The 12,058-nt window shown below is 36.6% G+C and overlaps 1 protein-coding gene across 1 annotated transcript in view; it reads left to right on the top strand.

Moving 5' to 3' along the window:
• Positions 1 to 11,832, top strand: part of dph1 (diphthamide biosynthesis 1) — a gene marked incomplete at its 5' end in the record, with an annotated part of 89,575 nt that extends 77,743 nt beyond the window's left edge. Inside the window, 3 exons of the mRNA XM_083886613.1 lie at positions 4,177 to 4,255; positions 8,936 to 9,076; positions 11,516 to 11,832. Coding sequence (XP_083742739.1) covers positions 4,177 to 4,255; positions 8,936 to 9,076; positions 11,516 to 11,593 — 298 coding nt within the window. The 3' untranslated portion in view covers positions 11,594 to 11,832. The remainder of the gene's footprint in view (positions 1 to 4,176; positions 4,256 to 8,935; positions 9,077 to 11,515) is intronic.
• Between the last annotated feature and the right edge of the window lie 226 nt (positions 11,833 to 12,058).

Raw genomic sequence — 12,058 nt, forward strand, 5'->3', positions numbered from 1 at the left:
ACACACACACACAGAGCCGCAGCATTAGCATATGCTCTTAAGTGTGTAATTAGAAAGTCCCCGAGCAAGTTTCACACTGTTGTACAGAACACACACACACACACACACACACACACACACACACACACACACACACACACACACACACACACACACACTTATCTGGAGTAGACCTCAAATGCCACCCGCTACATTTACAGCCTTTTATCTTTGTGTTTAAATTTTAATGTCCGACTCATTGAAATCACATCGTCCGTTTTAATTCAATTATTCCTGCCGTTAAAGGGGCACTCCCACCTTTTTCACTCCCACCTTTTTCACTCCCACCTTTTTCACTCCCACCTTTTTCACTCCCACCTTTTTCACTCCCACCTTTTTCACTCCCACCTTCTTCACTCCCACCTTTGTGTGCATTTTTAGATCCTAAAACATAAGTTAGTGGAGCCTCTCTTTGTTATTTGGTATTTTGCGTGGTGACATTGTGATATAAATATTGTGACAACAACGTATCGTGATTTAAATATTGTGGTAATATCGTATCCTGATTTAAATATCGTGATAATATCGTATCGTGATTTCAATATTGTAATATCATATCGTGATTTAAATATCCTGATATCGTATCGTGATTTAAATATCTTGATATCCTATCATGATTTGAATATTGTGATAATATCATATTGTGATTTAAATATCGTGATAATATCCTATCGTGATTTAAATATCTTGATATCCTATTGTGATTTGAATATTGTGATAATATCATATCGTGATTTAAATATCGTGATGATATCGTAACGTGATTTCAATATTGTAATATCATATCGTGATTTAAATATCCTGATATCGTATCGTGATTTCAATATTGTAATATCATATCGTGATTTAAGTATCCTGATATCGTATCATGGTATAAATATTGTGATTATGTCGTACCGTGATTTTAATATCGTGATAATATCATACCGTGATTTAAATATCGTGATATCATAATGTTATTCAAATATTGTGATAATATCGTATTGTTATTTAAATATTGTGATAATATTGTACTGTGGTTTTCATATTGTGATAATGTATTGTGATTTAAATATTGTGATTATATCGTAACGTCATTTGAATATTGTGATAATATCGTATTGTTATTTAAATATTGTGATAATATCGTATTGGGATTTAAATATTGTGATAATGTATCGTGATTTAAATATCCTGATATCGTATCGTGATTTAAATATCGTGATAATATTGTATCGTGATTTCAATATTGTAATATCATATCGTGATTTAAATACCCTGATATCGTATCGTGATTCAAATATTGTGATAATATCGTATTGTTATTTAAATATTGTGATAATATCGTACTGTGATTTTAATATTGCGGTAATATCGTACTGTTGTTATATCGTATTGTGATAATATCTTGTTGTGATTTAAATACTGTGATAATATCGTATCTTCATTTTAATATTCCGATAATATCTTATTGTGATTTAAATACGGACAGATTAATAATCTGCAGATTGAAGTTCAATGTGGATTTTAAAGACATTTAATTTAAAAAACATTTAAGACGAATATTGGAAACTAAATAACGAGGTAATGAACTGTAAATATAAGTGGAAGAAAAACAATCTGCCCGATGTTGGTTCTTGATGCTGATAATGGCTGACATTCAGTCGTGGCACACAAAGGTCAAAGGTCATACATGTCTCCTCACACACTGTACATGTACACACACACACACACATGTAATTAGTTTAGTGTTTGCGGCGTAATGAAACAAAGCTGATGGACTTAAAGGTCACGTCTCACTGTGACTGTGTCAGTGCTCATGAATCTGAGAATGAGAATATTCACTGTTCAGAAGCAAATTGAGGTTAAAGATACGAGACGCTCATTTATCAAGTGTTACTGAAAGAAAATTGTTTTCTTAATCAATTAATCTGTCGAATACGTTCTTGATTCAACGCTGTTCGGTCCAAAAAATGTTGAAAAATAATAATTTACTCATCGTTTAGTTCAAGCAGAAAGTTTATTTTTTTTTCTTTGTTTCTTACATTTTCATCTTCATCACAATCTGATAAACTCTTATTGACATTTACCTGTGTGTGTGTGTGTGTGTGTGTGTTTGTGTGTGTGTGTGTGTGTGTGTGTGTTTGTGTGTGTGTGTGTGTGTGTGTGTGTGTCGCCTCTGGGGCTTTTATTTTGGTTTCTTTTTGTGTGTTTTTTTTCTCGATGCACTGAACTTCAATTTGTTTTTTGTCAATATTTTTCTGATGGAGCTCCATCATTAACAATGTAGTGACGGAGGGAGGAGGAGGAGGAGGAAGGGAAGGGGAGGAAGAGCTGGGCCCAGCATTGATCTGTGAAAGATAACCTCATCGCCTCGACCACTGCTCTCCTCTGTCTACGCTTTTTTGTTTTTTTCTTCTTCTCATTGTTAATTTTTTCCCTCCAGCTGTTTACTCCCTCCTCCCTCTCTCCTCCTCTCTCCTCCCTCCTCCTCCCTCTCTCCTCCTCCCTCTCTCCTCTCTCCTCCTCCCTCTCTCCTCTCTCCTCCTCCCTCCTCCTCTCTGCTGAATCTTCCAGAGTAAACACTTTTCTCTCTGACAATCTTCCTCTGGCTCGTGCCTCGTTATCCCTCCTCCTCCTCCTCCTCCTCCTCTGTTTTCATCATCACTCCTCTATCTCTCTCTATCTGTGTCCTCTCCTCCTTCACCTCCTCCTCCTCCTCCTCCTCAGCAGCACCTCCCTGTCTTGACAGTTATGTAGGCCTCCTCCGTAGAGACCTGGCTGCTGCAGCTTCTTTATTCACACACTCACCTATTCCTCTGCCTCTTTTTCTACCACTGCATTCCTTCTCTATTCATTTCTTTTTTTTACCACCCTGTTTTTCTGTTAATGCCTCCTCCTCCTCGTCCTCCTCCTCCTCCAAGTGTCCTCCCTCCTTCCCTCCCTCCTTCCTTCCTTCCTTCCTTCCCTCCTTCCTTCTCCTCAGACTTCCTCTGCATTCACACAGCGTCGCTCGGTTTGCAAATCAGGACAAATCACAGATGGAGGAGATCAGGTTGAGAGGGAAACGCCCCGACTCTCTCCTCCTCTTTCCTCTCCTCTCTTACTCTCCTCTTTCCTCACCTCTCTTACTCTCCTCTTTCCTCCCTTCCTCTTCTCTCCTCTCTTCTCCTCTCTTCCTCTCCTCCTCTCCTCTTTTCTCTCCTCTTTCCTCTCCTCTCCTCTCCTCTTCTCCCCTCCTCTCTCATCCTCTCCTCCTCTCCTCTCTTACTTTCCTCTCCTCTCTTCCTCTCCTCCTCTCCTCCTCTCCTCTCTTCCTCTCCTCTTTCCTCACCTCTCATCCTCTCCTCCTCTCCTCTCTTACTTTCCTCTCCTCTCATCCTCTCCTCTCCTCTTTCCTCACCTCTCCTCCTCTCCTCTCCTCTCTTCCTCTCCTCTTTCCTCACCTCTCCTCTCTTCCTCTCCTCTCCTCTCTCATCCTCTCCTCTCTTACTTTCCTCTCCTCTCATCCTCTCCTCCTCTCCTCTCTTCCTCTCCTCTCTTCCTCACCTCTCCTCCTCTCCTCTCCTCACCTCTCTTCCTCTCCTCTCTCCTCTTTCCTCACCTCTCTTCCTCTCCTCTCTCCTCTTTCCTCACCTCTCTTCCTCTCCTCTCCTCTCATCTCCTCTCCTCTTTCCTCACCTCTCCTCTCTTCCTCTCCTCCTCTCCTCTCCTCTCCTCCTCTCCTCGTTTGTGTTGTATTTAAAGTCAACAATAGAGTCAACAGTTGTATGAACATCTACTGTATCTGTAGTTTGTCCATCATGAGCTTCTGTACAAACACTTTCTCCTGATGTTAACTCAACACACTTTTTAATCCCACATTTTCACTTTTTTCTGTTAAATCTGCTTAAATAAAGCTGTTAAAATCAAATCAAACACAAATCACTGCAGTAAACAGTTATTGAACAAACACTAACGGTGGTCGTTTTTCTGCTGAGTCATGGTTCTCTCAGACAGAAACACAGCAGATTATGTTCCATTTAACTCCATATAACAAGCAAACTTCAGAGCCTTAATCTGACCTTTGACCCTGAGATTTAATCTGGTTTTCTCAAACTCTTAACACAGATTAAAACCCAGATTAAAACCCAGATTTTCTGTATCTCGTCGTCACAGGTGGGTCCAGATCGCTTGTCCCCGCCTCTCCATCGACTGGGGCTCCGCCTTCTCCAAACCTCTGCTGTCTCCGTATGAGGTGAACACACACACACACACACACACACACACACACACACACACACACACACACACACACACACAACATTAATGATTTCTTTGTTTTTTTTTTATGGAGCAAAGAAAAGAGAAAATATTCTTTCATTATTTAAGAAGCTGACAAATCAAAGAGAGCTTATTTTAAAGGTACAGTACGTCAAGTTATGACATTTTAAGATAAACTAAGGTAAAATAATCCTTTATTAATCCCTCGGTAGGTTCATTTACATCATCACAGCAGCAAAGACACTAAAGATCATACATAATAAACACGAATATAAAACATTCAAATAGATAAATAATACATTTTAGACCAGTACTGCAGAATATATACACTTCATATTTACAACAACATACATACAACTGCACCAGTGGCCGAGCAGCTCCCCCTGCTGGTCACATGAGCGTATAGCTCTGCTCTGTCCAACATCAGCACATAATGATCCATTTCAAAAGTCTTTGTTTTTCTGCTGCTGCTGAAATAAATCAAGACAAATATAGCTTCTGTATTTAGCTTCTGTGATGGTTTTGGCAGTTTTTTATGTTGTTATATAATCTGGGTTTTCCCTCATAGATGTGAATCTTTTCTGTGAGAGGAAATGTAATCTGGAATGTTATTGTGCTGCTGCTGCTGCTTTCACAGCCAGATTATTTAGAAATCATGATTTCTTTTTTACCTCAGGAGAGAAAGTGATGATGATGATGATTGTGTTGATGTTGTTGTTGACTGAGGTCAAAACAAACGCTGCGTTTAAAAGACGCCGCTGTTCCAATGAGGAAACCGCTAATCTGTGTTTCTTTTAATCTGTGTGTGTGTGTGTTTTATTCATCTCAGTGATGCTGTGGCATTAAGAATGAAGATGAAGAGGAAGGGGAGGGGGGAGTGAGAGGAGAGGGGAGGGGCTGAGGTGGTGGTGGTGGGGGGGGGGCAGCAGCATCAGCAGCAGCAGCAGCAGCATTTATTTCAGTGCGTCTCATGTTATATTTATAGTCAATAAGACACACTCTGCTCTGCTGTCAGAGCAGGGATTAGCAGCTGAAGCTAGAGAGAGAGAGAGAGAGGGATGAGAGGAGGAGGAGCAAGGTCAGAGGAGACGAGGTCAGAGGAGACGAGGAGGACTGAAAAAAGGGAGGATATGGAAGAGCATTAGGGTCACATGTGGATGTTTGTGTGGAAACAGAAGAAAAAGGAGGAAAAAATATAATAAAAATAGTGAGATTAAAGAAAGAATTTTGAGATTAAAGAAAGAATTTTGAGATTAAGGTCAAATAGTGAGATTAAAGTAAGAATTTTGAGATTAAAGTAAGAATTTTGAGATTAAAGTAAAAATTTTGAGATTAAAGTCAAATAGTGAGATTAAAGTAAGAATTTTGAGATTAAAGTAAGAATTTTGAGATTAAAGAAAGAATTTTTGAGATTAAAGTAAGAATTGTGAGATTAAAGTCAAATAGTGAGATTAAAGTAAGAATTGTGAGATTAAAGTCAAATAGTGAGATTAAAGTAAGAATTTTGAGATTAAAGTAAGAATTTTGAGATTAAAGTCAAATAGTGAGATAAAAGTAAGAATTGTGAGATTAAAATAAGAATTGCGAGATTAAAGTCAAGAATTTTGAAATTAACCTCAGCATTTTTTAGATAAAAATCAATTAGATTAAAGTCAGCATTTATAATAATGTTGATATTAAAGTAAGAATTTTGAGATTAAATTCAAATAGTGAGATTAAGAATTTTTGAGATTAAAGAATTTTGAGATTAAAGTCAAATAGTGAGATTAAAGTCAAATAGTGAGATTAAAGTAAGAATTGTGAGATTAAAGTCAAGAATTTTGAAATTAACCTCAGCATTTTTTAGATAAAAATCAATTAGATTAAAGTCAGCATTTTTAAGAATGTTGAGATTACAGTAAGAATTTTGAGATTTAAGTCGGCTATTTTTAGATCAGTCATCTTTTTGAGATCAAAGTCATAATTTTGAGATTATAGTCAAGAATTTGGAGATTAAAGTCTGAAATTTGAGAGAGAAAAGCAGTTTGAGATTAAAGGTCATGATTCTGTGCAGCATAAATTCCAAAGCAGAACAGACTACACAAAATCTCAAACTCAATCTCCCGCTCATACCAGATTACAGCGGTGGAGTCGTGAGATTTGAGAAGTGGAAACGAGAGGAAATGAAGATTTGATGAATCGATATCAAACAAATAAAAATGGATCTGAATCAAATGAAAAGAGATTATTTTTTTAACCCAGCTGTGTTCACTCTCTCTCTCTCTCTCTCTCTCTCTCTCTCTCTCTCTCTCCCCCTCTCTCTCTCTCTCTCTCTCTCTCTCTCTCTCTCTCTCTCTCTCAGATTATTCAGATTACGCCGGCGCTCGCTCGTGTTTGTTTGTGTCGTTGCTAAATAAAATAAACACATCGTGGTCTCATCATCATCATCACTCTGTGGGTTTAAAACATAAATAAATACATGAGCAGTGATAATCCAGGAGATTAAAACATCAGGGATTAGAGTTTCAACCTTGATCATGAAATATAGACTTTTTTTATTTTCATTAATATTAAAGAGTTTTTCAGCAAGAATTTACACATTCATGTTTCCAGCAGCGTTTAAGTTCGACCTTTTCATGATTTGTGATCAAAACAAAAACACTGTGCTCACAGATTACTAATTTAATCTGCAGCTACTTTGATGATGGTTTTCTGTGATTCTTCAGCTTCTTAAATGTGAATATTTTCTCTTTTCTTTGCTCCATAAAACAAAAGAAATCATTCAAACTGAATTTGGTTTTTGAACAAAAACAAACAACAAACAGATTAAATGAACCGTTAAACTGATTCAGTCGAGTCGTAATCTAACGAGCTTAAAAAAGAAAAAGTGTCATGAAACTCTTCATTTACTCTGAGGAATAAAAATAATAATAATCATATAAATAAAGTTTATTGACCACAAAAGTGGAAACATTTGCCTTTGGCTTCAAATAAAGAAGTTAAAAGAAGAAATTTATTTAAATGAAATGAGATTAAAGTCGAGCAAAGTCAGAGTCAGAGCATTTTCATCTGAGATTAACATGCAGTGAGAGATTAAGTCACTCCAATTATTGTTATTATTTAGTTTTTTATAAACAGTACAACAGTTTTTTCCCGATTGTCCACCAGAGGGCGATCACGTACCACTGGTGTTACACGAACCACAGTTTGAGAACCATGGTCTGCATTTATATATTCATTTAGAAAAGAACCAACGTTATTTTTGATCAAATGTACAAACTTTAACCCACAATATTTCTGTAACTTTGCCTTATTTTTCCACATTAGAATTCTGAGATTAAAGTCAGAATTTTTGAGATTAAATTCAGAATTTATAGATTATTGTACTAATTTTAAGATTAAAGTTAGCATTTTTCAGATTAAAGTAAAAAATTTGAGATTCAAGTCCCAATAATGAGATTAGAGTCAGCATTTGTTAGATTAAAGTCAGAATAATGAGATTAAAGTCAGAATTTTGAGAGAAAAAAACGAGAGCTCTGAGATTAAAGTCAGATTAATGAAATTAAACTCAAATCTTAACTCAAGAGTTCAAGATTAAACATTTTGAGATTAAAGTTAGCATTTTTCAGATTAAAGTAAACAATGTGAGATTCAAGTTCGAATAATGAGATTAAAGTCAGCATGTGTTAGATTAAAGGCAGAACTTTGAGCTGTAAATCAGCATTTTTGAGATTAAATAAATTATTTTGAGATTAAAGTCAGAATTTTGAGAGGAAAAAAAACGAGAGCTCTGAGATTAAAGTCAGAATAATGAAATTAAACTCAAATCTTAACTCAAGCGTTCAAGATTAAACATTTTGAGATTAAAGTCAGAATAATGAGATTAAAGGCAGAATTTTGAGATGTAAATCAGCATTTTTTTAGATTAAATAAATTATTCTGAGATTAAAGTCAGAATATTTTATAGATTAAAGTCAGAATTTTTGAGTATATTAAAGTAATCATTTTTAGATTCATGTAATCGTTTTAAGATAAAGTAAAAAAATGTGAGATTCAAGTCCCAATAATGAGATTAAAGTTAGCATTTGTTAGATTAAAGTCAGAATAATGAGATTAAAGGCAGAATGTTGAGCTGTAAATCAGCATTTTGGAGATTAAATAAATTATTTTGAGATTAAAGTCAGAATAATGAAATTAAACTCAAATCTTAACTCAAGCGTTCAAGATTAAACATTTTGAGATTAAAGTCAGAATTTTCATATTAATCTCAGCATTTTTGAGATTAAAGTAATCATTTTGAGATTAAAGTCAGAATAATGAAATTAAACTCAAATCTTAATTTTAAGAGTTCAAGATTAAGCGGTTTGAGATTAAAGGTCGAAATCCTGTGCAGCATAAATTGTAAAGCAGAACGGAAAACACAAATTGTGTAATCTCAAACTCAGTCTCCCGCTCCTACGAGATTACAGCGGTGAGATTAGAGCAATGCAAACAGGAAATGACAAATATGAAAGAATAAGAAAAATCTGAATATAGTAATATTAATGTTTGTAGATTAAACAGCGGCCCTTGCTCCACTCACGTTACCACCGTTAATCCAGACTCCGACGCCTGGTTCTTTTGTGTTGTGACGTGATGACTCATGATTGTCTCTCTCTCTCTCTCTGTGTCTCAGGCTGCTGTTGCTCTACAGGAAGTCGACTGGAAGGAAAATTACCCGATGGACTTTTACTCTAACCAGAGTCTGGGAGCGTGGACGCCCAACCATCCTGACAACAGACCTGCAAGAGCTGCTGCTGCTCACAGACCTGCACAGGTGAGCAACACTGGATTATTCACAGAGGGAAAACAAGAGTAAAACATCTACTGCAGCTATAAAATATACTGTAAGTTTTATTATATACAGTAAAACAATAAAATAAAAATACTAGCAGTAATAAAATAGTTTAAAAGAAAACAAAACAACTCCATCCAGGGTTAGGAATTGATAATCCCTAGTTTGACGGTCGGTCTTTGTCTTTGTAAACAAACACTCGTGTGGTAATGATTTATTAAATATAGAGTGTGTGACTCCACTACACTAGGGGGCGCTATGCCTCTGTAGTTACAGCTGGTTGGTTTAGCGCTTTATGAAACCACTTTGATATTTGGTCCTTAAATACAGCAGGGTTCCCACAGGTCCTTGAAAGTTTGTGAATTAAAAAAAGAAGAAAATTCAAGGTCCTTGAAAGTTTGGGAATTAAAAAAAAATATAAAATTCAAGGTCCTTGAAAGTTTGGGAATTAAAAAAAAAAAAATTCAAGGTCCTTGAAAGTTTGTGAATAAAAAAAGAAGAAAATTCAAGGTCCTTGAACGTTTGGGAATTTAAAAAAAAGAAAATTCAATGTCCTTGAAAGTTTGTGAATTTAAAAAAATACAATTCAAGGTCTTTGAAAGTTTGGGAATTTAAAAAAAAGAAAAATTCAAGGTCCTTGAAAGTTTGTGAATTTAAAAAAAAGAAAAATTCAAGGTCCTTGAAAGTTTGGGAATTTAAAGAAAATACAATTCAAGGTCTTTGAAAGTTTTTGAAAATCACCCTACATAAACATGGGTCATTGAAAGTGCTTGAATTTTGTGCAAGAGACAAATGAAGTTGATATTTAGATGAATGTCTTGTTTGGTACGACGCCACCTACTGTTTCATGTCGGCCGACGCAGGACAAACCTGGAGAAACATCGTTACTAGCAGGTGTTGTGGACACTGTCCACTGTCTCTCTGTCTCTCTCACTGTTGACGTGAGATTCCGTGCAGAACAATGAGCAAGTAAAGTTAAGACAAGAGAGAGAAAATGACGATGTGACGTCTGGGAAATGAAAATTCCAACATGTCTGTCTCAACAAAGACAAAAGACAAAGACGGACCATCACTTGGATGATGAATAAATGGACGAAGACAAGCTCTTACAAGTTGTCCTCCCGTCTTAAGCTGTGTCAGCACTTTCAGTCCTTGAATTTTGAGGAAATTGTTCCTGGAAAGTCCTTGAATTTGTTGTCAACCAATGTGTGGGAACCCTGAATACAACAATTTCTGTTTATTTTCTGTGGCAGAATTTGGCAAAATGACCTATCGTTTTGGATTTTCAGCATAATTTTGTTTCCACCAACTGACTGACTGCCAAATAGTGAGCTGTTCTAAACATCCACCAACAGAATGACTGCCAAATAATGAGCTGCTATAAAGGTCCAGCCTACAGACTGACTGCCAAATAGTGAGCTGTTCTAAACGTCCACCAACAGAATGACTGCCAAATAATGAGCTGCTATAAACGTCCAGCCTACAGACTGACTGCCAAATAGTGAGCTGTTCTAAACATCCACCAACAGAATGACTGCCAAATAATGAGCTGCTATAAACGTCCAGCCTACAGACTGACTGCCAAATAGTGAGCTGTTCTAAACATCCACCAACAGAATGACTGCCAAATAATGAGCTGCTATAAACGTCCACCAATAGACTGACTGCCAAATATCGATGAAAACATGTTTAAACATCACGTGACTCATGAGGGATTTAAAAAGAAAAAAAAAAAAAAAAATAGTCTTAATTTCATCATTAAAAATGTGATTTTTATTCACAGGAAAAATAAAGACCATAATAACAAAGTAGTTATAATGTGTGTGATAATAACCACAGCTGAGAGGGAAACAGTCAAACTCCTCTGTGTGTGAAGTCGCTTTATCTTTGTATGAACCCACACTGACACCTAGTGGCAGAGTGACAGCAGGACGTGGCACCAGTTTAATTTTATTCTTCATTTAAACTCAATCAGTCATGATTTAAACTGCACTTTTTCTTACATTTAACTAAATGAACCATTCACTAGTTTCATAATCTTCTTAAATGTGAATATTTTCTGCTATTTTATGAACCAAACAGCAAAATAATGAAGAAGCACCAGAGTTTGATGGTAAATATTGATTATTTATAGACATAGTTTGATTAAAATAAAGAAATTAAATTAGAATTACAAGTAAACTCTTCCAAATAAATAGGTTAAAGTAAAAATCTGATGAACAAATCACTATAAATGAGTCATTTAATCTGACCTTCACTCTAAATGTGCATCATAATAAGAGAAAAAAGCATAAATCCAGACAGATCTTGTGTTAATTTCTTCTTTTTTTGTGACTTCCCTGTACAAAAGGCAGATTTGATGTGTGTGAGGCAGGTTACTGTCACTCATCCAAGTGTTAACGCTTGTCCTAACGCCTGCAGAAGCACGGCTCGCCGCCAGCTGCTCCCCCTGCTGCTGATAAGAGCCAGTGCGCCCCGTGTGGCTGCCAGGGGGAATGACACGCGCTCGTACCGCACACTCACACGACCATGTGCGAGTGACCGGTGCTTCACGACGGCCAAACCCAGCACAGGAGAGCGGGGGTGGACGTACGTTTTTTTTATTCCCGCTTTGTGGAAAATCTGCAAAAACGGAGAGACGTTGTTTTGTGTTAAGCTGTTTTAAGGCTTAAGAAGAAGGACGAGACGCACGAGAGCACAAACACGGACGTTTTTTTCGCTCGAAATCGCTTCCGTAAAGCGCTTTATTTCGTGTTCGGTCCCAGACTCTCTGTGACAAACATGTCACCGTCTCTGTTTCCCAAATAAAACCAGAAAAAACCCCTCTGATCTCTGCTTTTTCCTCACTGTGTGAATGTTTTTCTCTTCGTAAAACCACGAGCCTGGTTCTTTTATTTCTTTCCAGTCACGACTGCTCTCCATCCTCATCATTTATTGATGCAGGAGTCTGTCAATAAACAAACA

Source organism: Microchirus variegatus (assembly GCF_963457635.1).
Source record: "Microchirus variegatus genome assembly, chromosome: 3".
Taxonomy (NCBI): domain Eukaryota; kingdom Metazoa; phylum Chordata; class Actinopteri; order Pleuronectiformes; family Soleidae; genus Microchirus; species Microchirus variegatus.